The sequence below is a fragment of the Phyllopteryx taeniolatus genome, chromosome 6 (assembly GCF_024500385.1).
Source record: "Phyllopteryx taeniolatus isolate TA_2022b chromosome 6, UOR_Ptae_1.2, whole genome shotgun sequence".
NCBI lineage: Eukaryota > Metazoa > Chordata > Actinopteri > Syngnathiformes > Syngnathidae > Phyllopteryx > Phyllopteryx taeniolatus.
Genome location: NC_084507.1, coordinates 13,812,687 through 13,832,517, shown reverse-complemented (window position 1 = coordinate 13,832,517; position 19,831 = coordinate 13,812,687). Strand labels below are relative to the sequence as shown.

The 19,831-nt window shown below is 42.4% G+C and overlaps 2 protein-coding genes and 1 long non-coding RNA gene across 4 annotated transcripts in view; 1 reads left to right on the top strand and 2 right to left on the bottom strand.

Annotated features, from left to right (window-relative positions):
• The window catches only part of LOC133480162 (uncharacterized), a 36,541-nt gene extending 30,006 nt beyond the window's left edge, over nt 1–6,535 (top strand). Inside the window, exon 4 of the long non-coding RNA XR_009789203.1 lies at nt 6,339–6,535. This is a non-coding gene — a long non-coding RNA (uncharacterized LOC133480162). The remainder of the gene's footprint in view (nt 1–6,338) is intronic.
• Nucleotides 1–6,667, bottom strand: part of LOC133480156 (potassium/sodium hyperpolarization-activated cyclic nucleotide-gated channel 2) — a 29,648-nt gene extending 22,981 nt beyond the window's left edge. Inside the window, exon 1 of the mRNA XM_061777851.1 lies at nt 5,171–6,667. Coding sequence (XP_061633835.1) covers nt 5,171–5,832 — 662 coding nt within the window. The 5' untranslated portion in view covers nt 5,833–6,667. The remainder of the gene's footprint in view (nt 1–5,170) is intronic.
• A 2,743-nt stretch (nt 6,668–9,410) lies between these two features.
• The window catches only part of pklr (pyruvate kinase L/R), a 34,815-nt gene continuing 24,394 nt past the window's right edge, over nt 9,411–19,831 (bottom strand). For both annotated transcript variants that reach the window (XM_061775863.1, XM_061775864.1), the window contains exons 8-12: nt 17,276–17,428; nt 17,010–17,176; nt 15,763–15,829; nt 11,823–11,937; nt 9,411–9,715 (exon numbers count right to left, since the gene is read on the bottom strand). In XM_061775863.1, the coding sequence (XP_061631847.1) occupies nt 9,609–9,715; nt 11,823–11,937; nt 15,763–15,829; nt 17,010–17,176; nt 17,276–17,428 (609 nt within the window). In that variant the 3' untranslated portion in view covers nt 9,411–9,608. The remainder of the gene's footprint in view (nt 9,716–11,822; nt 11,938–15,762; nt 15,830–17,009; nt 17,177–17,275; nt 17,429–19,831) is intronic.

Here is a 19,831-nt window from a genome sequence, read left to right as displayed (position 1 = left end):
CCTTCCGTCTTCTTCCTTTCGGCATCAGTGTGACTTAAAGAGGCGAAAGCTTATCAGCAAACTCCTTTCATGAAAGGCAGACACGCGCTGGCATGTGTATGTGGTTTTAGTATGCATATCAGCACACACTCTTGTGTTCATGGTCAGTGTTGGACAAGGAGTGGTAAAGGGGCTTCGGGATGTAATCTGTCTTCAAACTACAGGTACTTAACTGAAAAGTTAGATGAGTGAATTATGCATAATGCAGACTCAAAGTGCATAATTTACAAAGGCATACATAATTAAACCATATTCAATTGTAATCGTCTGCTGGCGGTAATTGGAATTATTAACATCCTGAGACAGGTTTGCGTGGATTTCAATGAGGGCTGCGATTACCTGCGCACACTCCACACGCAACAACGGTGTACTTCAAAATGACGGACACACAATACAAGTCACTGTGTTTGTGTGAGTGCGCGTGTGTGTGTGTGTGTGTGTGTCAGAGAGAGATGAAGCAAAATGTGGGCCACGAGGATCCTTGGGGATCAAGTCATCCATTGTTGCATCAGTCTGTCTCGAGATTAGGAGCACTTGTCATTTTAAGGAAGGCGATATCACATACTGGACACTGGACACACTGGCGAGTCCACAAATGAATGTACTGTCAGAGTACAGTAGACAGTGGAACTTCCAAAGTGGAACACAATCCGATCCATGACATTGTTTAACCTTCTAATTAGTTCAGATTTCAAAAACAAAATTAAAAGCATTTCAATTCACCCAGTAGTGACCCTAATGAGGACAAGCTCTATAGAAAATAGATGGATGGATATTGGTGAAGCAGATTTGACAAGCTTTACAGTGTTGGACTTTACAGGTTCTAGTGTTGACATCCTTTGAAAAACAAGGCTTGTTTTGTCTTGTGAGAGAGTCTCCCTGAGGGGCAACCCGAAATTAACAGCCTGGCGAGTCATTTTCTCCTCAGGCGCCGTTGACTCACGAAACAGCCACATCCTAATCCTCGCATGTTGTCGTCGACACGGACCGCTGGTTGTTTGCTTTAGTCTCCACATGAAAACATTGAGGAGCTAAAGTGACACTCGATGGAGCGTGGGAGCTTTGCCACGGGGTCCGACCATGATCATTTAGATTACAGCCTTCATAGATGCTAGAGAGAAATTACCGATACGCGTCAATGCGTCGTCAAAATTGCCCAAGAAGCAATGGATTGTATTGAAATAGTGTGAGCTAAATGAAAGCACAATGCAGTTTTGGCTTGCCTTACTTGATATTATGGATGGGCATAATTGTAGTCTATTACTCACCTATGCGAGCGCAGAGGTAAAACCATAATTAGAGTAAATATTTGTATGACAAACACTTCTCATCCCAAAATACAAAATATTAAAGATGAAAATCACTAAGTACGGTGATATCGGAGCCTCCTTTCCTGTGCTGCGTGACCATGTATTCTTTCGCTGTTTCACAAAATGCATGTTTGTTGCATGCAGTTTCTAACCTCGAAACCTCATATGTCGTAAATATGTTGTAAACCGCCTACTGCTCAATTGCTGTATGCCATCCATCCATCCATCCATCCATCCATCCATTCTCTTTACCGCTTATCCCCACTAGGGCCTATCCCAACCATTTGCACTCACATTCACACCTTCGGGCAATTTAGAGTCTTCAATCAACCGACCATGCATGTTTTTGGGATGTGAGAGGAAACCGGAGTACCCGGAGAAAACCCACGCAGGCACGGGGAGAACATGCAAACTCCACACAGGCGGGGCCGGGATTTGAACCCCGGTCCTCAAAACTGTGAGGCAGATGTGCTAACCAGTCGTCCAACGTGCCGGCTGCTGTATGGCAATACTAGAGTAATTGTCTGCAAAATTTGGCAGCGATTTACTTGTCACAGCTGGATTGCTCTTCTTCCTATGGAAATGATTCCCAATCACTGTGCTGCGAGAGATCATCAAGTGTTCTGGGGGGAAATTATCCAGTTTCACTTAATTGATCTGAAAATTTGAAAAATTTCAACAAAGGATGTATATCATTTATCTATGACAGCTACATGTAGTGACAATCAAACAATCGAGATTTCCCCCCAATATAAGTCCCAGGTAGCCAAAACGCCCAACCCATATAGATTTACTTTTCATTCAAATCTTGCAATGGAAAAACAAAAAAAGAAAGCTGGACACTCATTTAAATAAAATAGATGCTTCTTTCGTCCATTCTACATCCGCTATACTTGTTTTATGCTTACAAGTGGCCCAATTGGGATATGCATCATTGCAGCGGAAATAGAAAAAAAAAAAAGAAAAAAAACGCACCTGTGGTACATCGGAACTACAGCGAATGCATAGACAGTGGAATATATGCTGCATTCAAAGTGTGTCCATTAAATAAGTGAAATAATTGCCCACAGCAGTCAGTGGAGTAATGCCAATGTTACTTTTGTTTAAATCAATGGGAGGAAGAGTCAGCCCAGGCCAGCTAAACACTTATGTATGTAACCGTCAACATTTGTATTATTTAGGCAGTATTGTAAAGGTGCAACAATTAATCGACAACTAATCAATTATCAAATTAATTTGGATAACTATTTGGGTAAGTGATTAATAAATTAGACACATTGTTTAAGTTCATTGTGCAAATCTCCGGAATTTCAGCCTCCCACCTGTAAATGTTCTCTGATTTCTGTAGTCCTCCATGAAAGCAGACTGATGATCTTTCTTTTGAATGAAAATAAGACATTTTCCAATGTCTGCTTTTACTTTGAAAAACAATGATCCACATTTTTCTCAATGTCCTCACACAGACCAAACCAGCAGCTCAATCATAATCACTTTGTTTGTGCATTTTCTGCACTGTCAATTGAAAATAATGTCCTGTTTTTGAATAAAGGGATAGAAATTATAAAAATGTTTTTTAATCCGATTCATCCATTGATCAGGGGGAAAAAAAAACTGATTATTAAAATAATCGTCAGTCGCAGCCCTACATTATTAAGTCGACGTTGTCACTGCCCAGAGATGACTCATATTAGATATGTGTTACTTGAAATATACATGCATATACATAGAAAATGTGATATACGCATTACATTGGAATAGGGCTCTTGCACCTGCAGTGTGATAAAGCCACAGTTATGTGTAATTTATCATAGTAACACATTTTTCATCACATTTCTGGTCAGTCAGCCCGACAATCTCTTGTCCGAACGCCCCGGCTCATTTGCACATCTGTCTGAGTGGCACCAGACTCCAGCGGAGTATTTTTACTCTCACTATCTAACAAGTGGCGATGTTGCTGTCTAAATTGGACGACTTGTCACCTGCACTTTGTCTTCTATAGAAACACCCCCCACCCCTCACGACACCTATTCTTGTGCTGCCTTCATACATCCACTGCTGGGTCCTATGTGGCCTCCGGAGTGTTCTCTTTCACTTCAATGCACAATATGTGAATCCCTCCACCAGATACTCTTGACTTTCATGATGCTCCAAGTGTGCTGAGATCTCCCATCCATGCATTTTCTATACCCCGCATCCTCATTGAGCTGGAGCCTATCCCAGCTATCTTTGGGTGAGAGGGTGGGAACACCCACGAGTGGTCGCTAGCCAATTACAAGAAACATGGAGGCAACCAGACAGAAATAACATCAGACATCAGCCCCCATGCTAGATGTGGCCTGCGAAAGCTTGGTACAATTTTTTCCTTAAATTTTCCATAAAAATAACAACAACCAATTGCCAATTAACCATTTATGTGATATGAGTGATTATTAGGTTTCTCACGTGAAACATATATAGCAGCATAGGTGAAAAGTACAAGTATAACTAGCCACATGCCTAGTCTGTAAACAAACTCTGTGCAGCTAAGCTTTAGGATAGCAGACGTCAGGCTAGCCATAAGCTTAAAATAAAAACAATAATTGAAAAAATTCATAAATAAATAACCTGTTTTTATCGCATAACAATTCACTGTTCATATTGTTACTGTTGCACTTTTCTGCATTGTTCATTTCCTAAAAGACATAAAACAAACTATTAATGGTGCACTTTCCTAAAAAGAAAAGATTTGAAATGGCTTAATTCTGCCCCTTGTTTCCACAAAAGATAAGCATTTTGTTTCCTTACTGTGCAGAACACATGTTGACACCCATCAGGGGGCTTCAAGGACCCGAACAGGCATGTTTTTGGAACGCGCGAAGAAGCTGGAGTACCCGCAGAAAGTCCACACAAGCACGGGAGGAGCATGAAAAACTTCATAATAGTTTCCCTTTTACGTAACCTAAGTAGTGCTCATACAAAGCACATTGTTCATTGAAAAAAATACACCTTACTTGTGTTTTTCTTTTTCTTTTTTTCCGGTTCGACTGAAAACAAAATTTAAAGTCAGAAGCGAGTCGTAACACATTTGGCACGACTCATTCTGGGAGCAGACAACATCGAACAATTCTTTTAAATAAGGCCTTGGATGAGGAATATCTTGCTCCTCCGAATCTGTTGCCAGCTTTGTAAATGCTCTCTGGTTTATGTTCCTGTCGTGACGTCCATGTCGCTGCCATCCCTGTTTTTTTTTTTTTTTTTTTTTTACACCTAATGAGCCAGCGGAACCACCGGGGGGGGGCATGATCCCCCCATTTTTTGGCCTGCTTTTGACATTTTCACAGATGTTTTCAAACCCCTTATTTATTGCACTAGGTGGTGCCTATCTGAGCATATGTTGCTCATAAGTAGCATAATTACATGTCGTAACCTAACAAAGTGAAGTGGATTTAATTTTTTAGCATGATTGCCCTCTTTGTTGGAAGTGCAACCTGAGCACTGCGGCCCCCCCCCTCCCCCCGCCCCAGTTGTTCTGCCGCCTCTGCCCAACATCTCAATAAATCAATGAAAGTCTCGACCGCGGTTGACTTTACCACTCTCTATTTACGTATTTTTTATGTCGTGTCGTCATCTGCAGAGGTTGAAAAAAGTAACCGGCCTATTTTGCTTGAAACAAGCGTAGAAAGTAGAGCTATCTGTGTTCAAATGTAGTGATAAAAATTAAGTCCTCAGAACAATGAATTCTAATGTACAGTACAGATACCTGAAAATCAACTTAAAAACCTGACTGAAGTATTTGTCGTCTACTTTGTTACTTCCCACCGCTAGTTTGAGTGTTTCCATACCTGAAGTCGCTGTAGGGGTGTATGATCCACGAGCCGGCTGACTTGAGTCGTTCCTGTTCCAGAGCCACAGCCTTGTGGGATCCGAACATGCGCAGGCTAAATTTGTTGACCCCGGGCTGCAGCATGGCTCCGAACTGCCTCTGGATGAAGGTGCTCTGGTTGGACTGGCTGTAGTCCTCCCCGTCCAGCCCCATGCCAAACCCGCCCATTAGTGCTGACGGTCCTAACGTCTCGGGTGTCCCCGCCGCCGTAGAGTTGCACGCGGTGGTGGTGGTGGTCTCCGGGCCGGTGGCCACCACCATAACCCCTGTGCCCGTGGACGAGGAGGTGGAGGCGATGGCGGCGCGGGAGGTGGCGAAACCCACCGAGCGGGGCGCAGGGTGAACGAGGGGCACCGGAGTGGTCGGCGTGCCAGCCGTGCGGAAAGGGAGGCCGGAGCTGACGATGGAGAGGCGCCGGCCGCGTCCCCCCGAGGGGGCCGCGTCCCCCCCAAAAGAAGCCTTCTCCCCCTCCAGGGACGCCTGGGACAGCCTGTAGCCTGGCGAGGGGATGCTGCCCTTACTGCGCCTCTTTGACTCCCCTCCATTACGTCGGGGGAGACTGTCACCTCCGGACCCTCCTGCACTACTGGGCGTCCCCACACCTCCCACCACCCCATCCATCAGTGAGGAGGATCAATACCTTTTCAAACTATATGTATAAATGACAATATTGGGGGCGGCAGGAGCTCATCTATAAGGACTTGGACTTAGGAACCAGAGGGTCACGGTTTGAGTTCCGTTGAGGACAAATGTAAAATAGCAACTAGTTGTTGGAGAGATGCTAGTCAGCTTCCTGACTTCTGTTGAAATGCCCTTGAGCACGGCACTGTCCCCCCCCCCAGACTGAAGAAGTGAAGCACCGTTTGTGCACCCCTTTCACTCCGACATCTCTCCTTGCATGCTTGCATGTGTGATGTGGTTCTCTTCTTGTGGTGTACAACACGTGATTTGAATTTCCCTTTGAGAGATAATGATGAATATAATACATAAAATAGTATAAATATTTAGAAAGTCATTGTGAAGGCTGAGTGCCCTTGGGGGGCACACTAAATCTCCCTTTCCAGTCTTTGCAGCGTGTGACGTTTGTCCTCAAAGATGTTTTTGCTCTTCTTCCTCGTCCTTGAAAGCTCCGCCAGAGGCCCACGCTCGCCTCTCCACAGCCGCCCTCATCGTTCCGACGCTGGTCACATTGGCACCGGATCCCGCAATTCAGAGTCGGTGGTGGTGATGATGATGCTGATGGCTGTCACTCCCGCTCACAGAATGGGATCCATTTCCCCACGCGTGACGGTGGGGAATCGGGTGGACATGAAGACGAGTGACAAGGGCGTTTGATCCGCTGTCACGGGGTTCGTCGGTGGGCGCACTAAATTAGGCTCCCACTCGGAGGCGCGCCAGCCCGAATTGAGTCGCCATGGAAGGCGTAGTGACGTTCACGGGTGGGGTAAAGCGAGAAGAAAAAAAATAATAATAATAAAAAGGATGACGGTGACGGAGGCGGGAAGGCTCCTTCCTGCAACCTCGCTCACCCCCCGATTAAAAAAACAAAAACAAAAACAAAAAACGACCGGACCGCTCCTGCTCCAGCCGGTCTCCGTGGTACCGGAACACGGTCACCTTCTCCTCAGCATCATCCACGCGCGCGCACCGTCCGTGACATGCGTCCGCAAGCACGCGCGCTTATGATAATGACGGCGTACTCCTCCTCTTTGTGGCTCTTTGATCTCGCGCCAAACAAGAAAAATAAACAACTTGTTGAGCGGTGCAAGTGTCGGCTCTCCTTCCCGAAGACGGCCGACCGTGTGACGTCACGTGAGGATTTCACTTCTCCCCACGAGGTCGCAGCCCAAATTAAGTACTGTACATTCACCTACATGAACACATCCGGACGCCTGTTTATGTATTTATTTATTTTATTTTATTTTATTTTGTGAAGGTGCGGATAAACCGAATGGACCGTGGTCATGACGTCCTTAAACCTCCCCGACATCGTCCAGAGGCACGCACGCGCTCCCTGGCCGGTGGTGCGTCATCCCCGCGCGCCCATCCGAGGGGGCGCGTGCCCTGAGCCAGCATGGCCACGTCGGTCCGCAAATTACTCAACTGCAAATGGGGGCAGGGGGGTGGTCCGTTGGGGGGATGGGGAGCACGGGGCGCGCACAAAATTGTGTGTCTACTGGAACACAAATGGTGCTTCAAGATACGCGCAATATCATATTTGATACTGCACAGGCACACAAGACTCCACACTTGACGTGCAACAATTACTATTTTGATAATGGATTAATTGTTTCACAACATTGTTTAACTTAAAGTTGTCCAAATCCTCAGAATTTCAGCCTCTCAACAGTAAATATTCTCAGATTTCTATGTTCCTCCATGAAAGTACACTGATTATCTTTGTGTTGAATCAAAATAAAGACATTTAAAAACATCTGATTGGACGACTTAAAACAATGATCAGCATTTCAGACATGCTAGAGACCAAAACAGTAACTGAGTCCCAGCCAGTTTGTCTGTGTGCATTTTCTGCACACACATAAACTGTCAATTTGAAATAATGTCCTGTTTTTTAATAAAAGGATGGAAATTTTTTTTATAGTCCGGTTCATCTAGGAATAGAAACTTGAATTGGCTGATTAATCAATTATTAAAATAATCGTTAGTTGCATTCTTACTCCCTAATTTCATTCAGAGACCGTTTATGCGTGCCAGTAGGTGCTGCTGTTTTGGTTAGCAACAGAGTTCAAATGGGCTCATCTCAAGGTCACAGTTCATTGTCCATTTGTGAAGCATAATGTCTATCAATTGAGGTAACTACACTAACTGTTTTTGGGATTTGGTAAAAAAAAAAAAATATTCTTAAATTCTTAAAAGGGAACATATAGTAATATGGAAAATGGACTTCTTAATTGGTCATGGTGGTGTAGTGGTTTCTTTATATGACTTCTGTGCAGACAGTGTGGGTTCAGTTCCCAATCAGTGACAATGCGATTGTGAATGGTTGTCTTCTGATTGACTGGGGACCGGTTTCACCCCAAGTCAGCTGGGAGAAGCTCCAGCTCCCTAAGACCTGAAACTGGGTAGGTAGTAGAAAAAGGATGGAATGTTCTATATTATATTTTATCTTGTCTACAAATAGCTGTAAAGAGTCTCTGCAGTGCCTGTCCTGTGATGCCCATTCATCAAGTGTGAAATTAGACAACCAAGTAAATACTGGGGAGAGTGTAACTTAGCCAGTGATTTGCCATTTCCAGTTTGGACTCTGGAGATTCTGTGTCTCCACAAGACAAAAAGTGGCTGGATTTCTTGCTTTTCCGGACTCAGCATTTGCATGGTACAACACCATCTTGATTTGAACCACAGTGTGACAAATGAATATTAAGTGCTGTAATTCCTTAGCCTGGGTGAATTTTGAAAAAAAATAAAATAAATAAAATACCTTTTATTAAGGCACAGGGTAACTCTATTTAATTGTGACAAAATTACATAATACAAGTATGTCTCTTTAAATTGGATGATGCACCCAGTGACTAAGAAAAAAATAATACATTTGTGTGAATGAAAAAAAAAAAAAAAAAAAAAGCTATCAAAAGGCAAGTCAAAACATCACAGCATGTCAAATCAATTTCCAGGTGCCATGCAAACATGCTATGATGACATCAGAGCAATTTGATTGAGTGGCTTTTTAGGTATTCGTTCACCTGGCCCAACATTTTGTGATATTAATTACGTCAAATGAGGTCTTGTTAGAACAAGTATTGTTAATTATTATTCTTTTTTTCTTAAATGGTCGACTACTTCAGTGATTTAAGTGTCTTTGACAGATGTACAATCCACCCAATGTCCCCGGACTCACATATAAATGTCTGAGAAGGCAGTCTAAGGAGGAGTGAATGGAAGGACTGTGTAATGACTTTATGGCAGAAGAGTGTGCAGTTGCGGGCATCTGGGTCATCTCATTGGACAAGAGACCACAAGTCATCGCTCCTGTCTGCACTCGTAAAAATTAAACAAAAGAATTGCTCCACCGGAGAGGAAGCCTATGTGACTGGAATAAAAAGGCAAAGTCCATAAAGAGCATCTATAATAATATGCGCCGGCTGTATTCATATTCATCATTCACATGTAACTGAGAATGTGAGAGTGGACAGCCAAAAGGAGGAGTTTCATTCCCATCACGAGCACAAGAGGAGAAGTTACCTTATGACTGTTTCAAGTTTTATTTGTTTGATAGGGAGTCATTGCTATTAAAACATAGATGTTACATATGTATGAGTGGCAATATGTTACCAACCTTAACACGTGACACTGGTGTGAAATGTAATCGTGTTCAGAGAGTGATGTTAAACAGGTGCTCACTGAAGACAGTAAGTATTTAGGTGAGCTGTTGATGGTTATGTGACGTTGACGGCCCTCATGATGTTGGTGTGACCAGAGCCCGGGATCCAGCCGGTCACCACAATTACCATGTCCCCCTCTTTGAAGAATCCTCTCGCCTTCCCTGGGGCACAACATTCAAAACCCGGTGTGAGCGCATGACCAAAAGCTATTACAGGGGGTCCTCGGTTTACGATGAAGTTCTGTTCCTATGGTGGCGTCGTGACCCAGATTTGGATGCAAGTGGCAATGCTTGATGTGTACTCTTTTCATGTGAACACACTTCCCTCCCAGGCACACATTTGATATTCAACATCGCAGTTAATGATGAGTATAGAATTTCACTCCACTCCGTGTTCCCTCATGCCAGAGTAGCATCTGGCCACTCATGATCTTGAGAAGTATCTGCACCATTTGCACAATGGTCACTGTACTTACTGAGGAGTATCTGCAACATTTGCACAATCAACATTGTCCCAGACTATCGTACTACTCGCTTGAAGTCTCGGCGCCCTTTGCACAATGGTCATTGCACCGGCCTATTGCAATATTAATGATTCGAACTGCTCTAAGTGCTAGAGGACTCTGCATCTTTTTGCACAATTGTCAAAAAAAATAAATAATGTAGCGGCTTTACCAGATAACTAGCAACCCTTTATTGCTCAGTGACTGTTTTTCTCAATGTCTTTATGTCTCAAAGGTGTTCTCTGTCAATTGACTGTCTGTTGTCGTACTAGAGCGGCTACAATTACCGGAGACAAATTCCTTGTGTGTTTTTTGGACATACTTGTCAAATAAAGATGATTCTGATAGTCATGATGGAAACATGTGACGCTGGAATTAATTAATTCTATTTCCATCATTTGCTATGGGAAAAGATTAATCCAACCTAAGCTACGTTAGAAATAAAGTCATATTTACAGTAAATATATATATATTAAAAACACTTCTAGCCCATAAACATAAAATAATCACACTGTGTCACTGGGCGCCATTCAAAAACTTGTATGGGAGGACTGTCCTGAACAAAGGCCCCCTTGTAACGCACAATCGCTGTATGGTAATAATATGGTTATCGTCTGAAGAATTTTGTGAAAATATTGTATTACAACTTACTTCTCCAGGCAAGACTGTTCTACCAAATAGGACACCAGCATGGAAACAGATGTTCAGAACATTCACCGAGAGATTCTATATAAAAGCACTTAATTGATCTGTGAATTTTCACCATTTCGAGGTAGTCAAAATGCCTACATAAGCAATGCAATACAATGCCACCTCTTCCATCTCCTTCCCTCAGGTAGGCACTATCGAACAATGCAAACTAGAACTAGCAGACATTCCAACAGCTTCTAACCTCTTGCCATTAACTTCTTAAACAGTTAACTTACAATTCCATTGTAACATGCTGCCAATTTGGTCTTGAGATTGTTGTCACATCTCTGTCGGGCCACTTATACGTTATTCGTGCACTCACTGCAGTAGCCTCGCCACTGTTGTTGACCAATACTGGGCACTCATGCCAGAGTAGCATCTGGCCACTCATGATCTTGAGAAGTATCTGCACCATTTGCACAATGGTCACTGTACCAGACTATTGTTCTATTAGTCATTTCAAACTGCTCTAAATTGCTAGGACTCAGCATCATTTCCATAAATTGTCAAAATAATAATAATAATGTATCGCCATTACAGCATTACTGGTAACCATTTATTGATCAGTGACTATGTTTTTATGTCTCAAAAGTATTCACTGTCAATTGACTGTCTGTTGTCGTACTAGAGCGGCTCCAACTACCGGAGACAAATTCCTTGTGTGTTTTTGACATACTTGGCAAATAAAGATTATTCTGATTCTTTTTTTATTATTCAAATCTTGCTAAACAAACACCAAAAAGAATGTGGTGGATACAGATTCAAAAATAATAGGTGTCTTCTTAGTCTATTCTTTACTACTACACAAAGTCATATGTAAATAACTTGTTAGTAAAGTCAAAACACGTCGTAGTCCATCACTAATTTACCCTAATATGGTAGTCATATCAGTAAATATTTGTATGAAAAACATTTGTAGGCCATAAATGTAAAACAATCTAATGAAAAATAATAAGTATGACAGCGCACTATTCGTAACCTCAAAAACTCGTATGTCGTCAACTACGTAAACAGAAGGACCCCCAGGAGTATTCTTGACACTGCAAAAAAAATAAAATAAAAAATCAAACCCTCACCTATGTCCATGCCAAAGTTCACCCGGTTGTCGACATCGTCCGCCCAGACGGGCGCAGGCAGAGGGTGGAAGATGACAGGAAAGACTCCTCGGAGCAGCTGTGACTGGCGTGCCACCTGAACAACAACAACAGACCTTCACTTATTGGCCACAAAGCTATAATATTCATTGTAAGAGTTGCCACATTTTTGCCTCATCAAGAAATGGAAAACATGGTGAAAACATCCCTATTTCCACTAAAAAGTACAGATTAAACAAATTGTTTTTTTCCCAGCAGAAAAGGTTCAGAAACACCATTTCACTGAAGTGCCAATTCATATTGGTATGCTTGACACACATGGTGGACATTTTACAATACCGGGATAGGAAGAAACCAAAAAGCACAATTTTGGTTAGATGGACGGTGAATATGAAGTGAATGGGTTGATGGCCGGATGTACAGACAGCGCGCCTGTTCTCTAATCATTTTCGTACATCCAAGTCACTAATCTTTATGCCGTAATGTACTGTACTGCAGTGCTCACAAGGTCTCCCTGCTCAAGAATGTACATGTGCAGACCCGCCTTAAATTTGCAATCTAAATGACTCAGAGAAAGCTTAAGGCGTTACCAGAGTTATACTATACTAAAATAATCTTCAAACTTCTAGTGAAGCTACACACAAAAGTCCTGAGGAGTGACTAAGTGAAGAAAATGTTAAGAATTGGGTTTGTTTTGACTTTACTTAGTTAAAAACAGGGTAGAAGATTAGTCAAAGGTAAAAGAACAGCCTCAAATTACAGTACATGGCAGGAATTTAGTTTTAATGTGAAGGCAAGTGGGACTTTAGTCACAAAGAAAACGGCTGGTAACACCGCCGTACATAATGGACTGAAATTATTAACCTGTTCGAGATTGCACATGTGCAGGCCATCTTAAGTTTGCCAGTCAACATCTAAATAAGTCAGAGAAGCCTTGGGAAAGTATTGCGGTCAGTGGAAAACTAAAGTTGAGCTATTTATCAACCAAACGCTTTCATAATACTCATTTAACATGATTTGCACCCAAAACAGTATAGATGAACAGATCATTTTGTAGGGAAATTCCTATAATAAAATAAGTCATAGTATACTGTCTATGATTAGACTGTACAGTAATCTCTCATTTATCGAGGGCGTTACATTCCAGACCACATTGCAATCAATAAAATCTGTGAAGTAGCGGCCAAGTATTTATGATATCAATTATATATATATTTTAAGGTTTCATGCATACTCTTCATCACCAATAAACAATACACTATATGCATGTGAGGTGCAGGTATTAATTATGTCCATTCGGGGTCACAGTCTACACATTCTTCACCATACTCACGATGACTATGAATGTGAGTATGCCTTTTGAAGGTGGGTCGACTCGGTTCTGAGTGACGTAGAAGAGAACATATGAGAACCCACTTTTGGCTGGCTATTTCCTGAAAGCATTAGCCACTATGGTCTACAGTGACGGTGTCAGCTGAGGCTACTGGCACGTGTGCCAGCTGTTGTGGATTACTATTCATTCTAACTAGCAGTGCCAGGCTATATTCAAGGAGCTAACAAATGTTTACTTTACCTGCAACGTGCAGCTGAGTACAGTCAGTAACTGTACTTAACTGTACTGTACAAACAAAAAACAAAATAAATGCAATGCACTAAACCCACGATAAGTGAACCGTGATATAGCGAGGGACGACTGTATTAGTCATCTGGTGTGACATTTCAAGATGGTTAAAAATATCTCTGAAAGCAAGATCCTAGCACTTTGAACCTCCAGAATGCTTGAGACGGCCTGCTTGACCCCATTAGTGCCCTCCGAGGCAGCTTCGTGAGTTGAAGGAGTCCCGCCAGCGGCTTTCAGTGCAGCCACACCAGGCCCAGATGTGACGCTACGGATGACTCACCTGACCGCTGACCTTCAGGTGGCGGTGCCGAGCGTGCAGAGAAGGCGCCCGTGTGGATTTACGCCGCATGACTCACAAGTGTGCACACATTTATAATCCAGTTATGGCCTACATTTAAACACTTTTTGACACCATCTAGTTCTCGCAAAAATGAGCATGATGGACAAGAATGTAGAGTAAGATAAACAGCTGTTAACTAAGCTGGCCCAAACCAGTGGCACCCTAGGTGAGATTTTATACGGCGAGCCCCCTCCAACTGTGATTTACTGTATAGACACTCACAAAAGACGCCATGTAGCATTTTATGTCACCCAATTTAATTTCAAATACAAAATAAATGATGAAGATTAAAAGAAGAAAAAACATTAACTACCCAGATGTGAAACTAATAACAGAATTGTTACTATGACGACATCATTTGTAGTAATATTAATTGGGCATTGATTTACATTTGAATCTATGTTAGCTTTTCCACTTGTAGTAATAACTAATTTCAACATATACTAAAATAGTGGCTCGAGATATATGACTTTGATTTGTTCTGTGACCATTCATGTAACACTAAACACTTGTATGTCAAATCATCTTTACCCATTGAAATAAATACATGTGAATGCCATTAATCCGTTCCAGTCCCCAGTCCCCACCCCACCCCCCAAAAAAGGGAAAACTTGCACTTGATAATATTGTATTTTATAAAAACATAGAGCAACTGCCTCACAGTTCTGAGGACCGGGGTTCAATCCCCGGCCCCGCCTGTGTGGAGTTTGCATGTTCTCCCCGTGCCTGCGTGGGTTTTCTCCGGGCACTCCGGTTTCCTCCCACATCCCAAAAATAGGCGTGGTAGGTTGATTGAAGACTCTAAATTCCCCGTAGGTGTGATGTGAGTGTGAATGGTTGTTTGTTTATATGTGCCCTGCGATTGGCTGGCAACCGGTTCAGGGTGTACCCCGCCTCCCGCCCGAAGATAGCTGGGATAGGCTCCAGCAGCCCGCGACCCTATTGAGGATAAGCGGTAAAGAAAATGGATGGATAGATGGATGGATGGATGGATGGACGTCATTATACGTATGAACCAACAAGAGGCCGTAATGCAGTCCCTCGTGGTGTAAACAAATCATCCTTGTTGCTAGACTGATGGTGAAACGCCGCTTCCGATCTTTTAACGTACATCTTGTAAATGTGTATTGTGGATGGAAAACATCTTCACCAAATGTTACCCGATTACCACAATCTATACATCACTGGAAAGCATTTTTAATGCCTTTTCAGAAAATCCATATAGCTCAAAACACAGCCGTGCGACTTCTGATCTGTTTCGTGCTTGAGGGTTACATATATGCCTGTGAGTATTGTTATATTAGCTGTCCTCAGTTGTTGATCAACCATTTATGTTCAAATATCCGTTACATTAAGGGTTCTAAAACTGGGACTATCAATGCTAACCATTAGCATGTCAATTGCACTTTCCATTAAATGTTAGCATTAAGCTAAAGGGCCATTCTTAGGGCAACAATGTTTGGTTGTTTTAAATACACTACGTGTAATTGTCTTTGTTTTGTTTAGTTTGACAGTAAACTTCAATTAGGACTGACATTAAACATATTAAGCCCTCTTTTTTGGATGAATGGTTCACTATTTGCCAAACTGCTGCTTATTGTGGAGCGAGTTGAATTTAGTTTGCTGCCACCATACAGCGCTCGTATAAGTGTATGCTCGTAAGTCAAAGCAAAACATTTGCCGAATGACCCTCGTATCTCGAAAAACTCGGGTCACTCGGGATGGCGCCACTGTACTGTTTATCGAAGGTGGTTTTTGCGGGAGCGGGTGGGGGGTTCAATTTTGGGCGTCCCCCTAAGGCTACGGCTCCCTTAGCATTTTCCCATTTTGCCTAAACGGCAACTCTGCTTGTAAATGTGTATTGTGGATGGAAACAAGATTGTAAGGTTCTGTCTGTTAGAACCTGACAAAGCCATCAGTCACTAGCAGGAGTCGGATTGTTATTATTTAGTTGAGTGTACCTGTGGGCTCCTGGTGACTGCAATGATTGGACAACGGGGCCGGTACCTGGACAGGAGGTGTGCCGACCTACACGTACATACACACACACACACACACGGAATACACAAACGATTAATAATCATGACCAAAAGCGCATTCGTGTCAAGTTTATTGTGCCTGATAGCGGAGGTCGTGCCAGTGATCCATTTGCATATACAAAACATAAGGCAAAACACAAACACAATAATCCAGTGGGGTTTTAAAGCAGAAAACTGCACTTGTACCGTCTGTAGATTTCCTTACAGAGAAATGACTCACATTTTTTTTTTTAAACCTGTCTATTGTAAAAGGACAGGAAAGTCATTAAGTTTCATGGACTATGTGAGTAGTCGTTATAACATCATCAGCCTGCAAATCGCGGAACCTTGAATAAATTAACATATTATCTACAGACTGATTGTTGTTCAGAAATGTATGATTAAGTATCGAGTATGAACCTAAACTATGGAAGAGGAGAGATCGTATCGAGCAAACGCACACACGCGTGTACTGTTTTAGGTCTTTTGACTAACAAGGCAGCTACTCTCCCACTGATAATACATACAGTATGAGCCATCTTGTGATCATACACATACAATTGTTTGGTTACTTTAACAAGACGCGCAAACTAACCTTAGTAACAATGAGGCGCATGCGGCTTCACTATGTTTGAAGACAAAGCTGGTATTATTTGCTCACATGTAGATAGAGATGGGACTTGATGAGAATTTTGCAATTCCCAATCCATTATCGATTCTCTTATCGATTCTCTTATCGATTCTCATTGAGTGAGATGGGACGGGCTCATTGAAAAGAAACAAGCCACTAAATACAACAACTACATTTAGCAAAGTGGTTCACTGTATATTTAATCAGTTGTTTTTATTTGTTTATATGGCAGTGGGTCAAAATGTGTTTTCACGTGAAACCGGTCTGTGGCACAAAAAAGATTGAGGACTGCTAGTCTATATGGTTCTCATTTGGTAGAAATTTGAGTCCATCTTTGAAGGACACCTCGGGAAATAGCCATAATGACCCTAAAATGGTAGCTTTAAACCAAAATGGCTTACTTCCTTCGCATTTTTGGGAATGAGTTCTTTTTTTGTAGGCCTACTGATGATAGACATAACTACCAAATTCCATGTTGCTTTTTTAAAACTGGCCTCTGGGGCTGAATTTGAGATTTACTTGATTTGAGGGTTTGTACTGATAGGGTTGCAGTGCACACCTGCCACTAGTGGTGAGGACTATGATGGCACCAGCGCAGCACTTAAAGGAGGACTCCACGGCCCCGATGGCCGTGACCTCTGTGGGGTCGGAGGACAGAGGAGTCAGGCGGCGCAACTCCTCAAATAGCTGTTGGTGGAAAATGGCCGCCTCTGCCTCTCTGCAGATCTGACAGCATGTGACGGAGCAGGAGAGAAAGAGAGTCAGCGGTGGGCTTGAAGTGTAACACAAACAAACACAAGTACACACACACACACACACACACACCGAGTGCATCATGGCGACTGCCTTCACGGGAAACAGGCCCTTGGCGGTCTCTCCAGATAACATAACGCAGTCGGCTCCGTCCAGCACGGCGTTGGCAACGTCACTGCTCTCTGCTCGGGTGGGCCGCGGGTGGGACACCATGCTCTCCAGCATCTGCACGCACACACACACACACACACACACGCACACACAAACACACACACACACAATATATTAGCTTGACAAAAAAAGTTCCTGAATATGGTGTCAAACATGTTTCCATCGGGGTCACAACTTAGTCATAGATGGGGCCGTTTATAATGGTGAGACCACATAAATGTATAATCACTAGGATGTGTAACTACTCCAAACATTGCTCTTTTGTACGCACCTTGATTTTAGTGTTCGGTTCACATTCTGTACAGTAACGGAACAAAAAAGTGCTTCTCATTTGGTAAACGGGGTCAGATTTAATGGCATTTAAATAGGAAAGTCTTTCATGGAAAGTGCAACAGTACTAATTTGTCAACTTTTTAAGAAATTAAAGGGTGCAGTCAAGTGCAACAGTAGCACTTTGAACCGTGTCAATAATTATGTTATAAAAATACTTAAAAATGGCATTAGTTATTGCATTGCTTGCTTTTTATTATTATTTTACATATGGCTACCCATGACATCTGGTAGCGAGAAGCTGAGCTGCACTGAGTTTGTTTATGGACTAGGCAAGTGGCCAGAATGCGAGGCAGTTACACTTCTTGTCCCGTAACCATGTTATACACTGTTTTTACTTTTTTGATGGCTAGATTTAAACAGGAAAATTTGTGGTAAGCTTTCACTGGCCGCATACAATGACATGGAAGCCTGGATCTGGCCTAGAGGGCCATGAGGTCGGCACTGCTACGTGAATGCAGTCATCCATAACTATATCGCAGTTCAATTATTGCAGGTTCAGTGCATCGCTGATTTTAATTTGTTTTTTATTGTATAGTACAGTTACTCAACTACACATCTCAGGTTAAGTAAACATTGTTAACTAATTGAATATAAACTACCACTGCTAGTTAGAACAAATTGTAATCCACAACATGGTGCTCTTTCAATCGCTTTATTAAACCAACAGTAACAAACTACAGTAATCAAATGCACATTCTCAGCACATCTGTCACGGTAAACCACGGTGGCTAACGCTATAACCAGGAAATAGCCAGCCAACAGTACATTCTCATATGTCCACTTCCACAGTCACTGTTACTATGGTGAAAAATGTGTTGCCGGTGAGCCCAAGTGGACAAAAATAATCCAGGGTCCAATCATTGCGGTCACCAGGAGCCCACAGGTACACTCAACTAAATAATAACAATCTGACTCCTGCTGGGCGTTACACGCATATCATGTGTTGGTGATGAAGAGTATGCATGATGATTGAAAATATATATAAATAATAACGTAAATACTTGGTTGCTACTTTGCAGATTTCGTCTATTGCGAGGGTAGTCTGGAACGTACCCCACAATAAACGACGGATTAGTGTAGATACATTAATTCTAATGTGTTTTCATCCAATGCGGAATATGTAGTAACGTCTTTGTGGATTGATGGGACGCAGCCAGTAAAACGAGATGTCTCCCGCTGTAGCCTGACAGACGATAATTTTGCTGGAATTCAAGCTGCCGATGCTAATTGGCCTAATTTGTGACTTCAAGTTATGTGTGGCTAAGCTGCTGTGTAACACTGTCGCCAAGAGTCAGCAGATGTAGCATAAACATGTATAGCCCTGTGACTCAACATGGCTGCAGGGGAGAGGATGTGTGGACGTGCGTGCGTGTGAGTGTGTGTAGTAGAGGAACGTGAGGAAGCAGTGTGTCCCCTAGATGAGAATGCCATGATTTTGTTTGGTTGTTGTTAGGGTTATTTGACATTTTCTTGGAAAATATGTTTGAATGCATGTGTAAAATTCACAACGTGTGTGTCTATTCAAATTTGTTTTTTACATTTAACTGGCCAAAATGCTCATTTATACATGTGTGTGCGTAGGTATGTGTGTGGAAAAGAAGATATCTCATGTTAAGGATTGAATGGCTAAAGAATTTTTGTACTCGACTGTAATATGGTGAAAATTAATTCAAAGTCAATTAATCGATGACGTCATTGTCAATATTTTTTTCAGCACAGTACAGCGGCCCCCGACCTTTTTTTCGCATTGGACTGGTTTCGCCTACAGACATACAGTATTTTGATGGACCATCATAGAAACAAATGATTACAAATAAAACTATTCACTATTATGCTGAATGTAGTAGTTGTAATTAGAGGGAGCCCTGGACATGGTTTACACCAGTCCGGTGGTCCCACTGGTATGAATATTTAAAGGCTCGCAACGATCGGAATAGTTGAAGCTCGCGAGGCTAACCACTATTGTAATCTATCACCATTTTTTCATTCTCGTACTCTCAGACGTGCACAGATGTACAAAGACGTTGCCTTGTTGGCTGGACTTTTCATTGCTCCACAGTATGCAACGTAGTCTGTAGACGGTAGCAGATAGACGAATCTAAAGTCCTCTGTAAATTGCCCGAC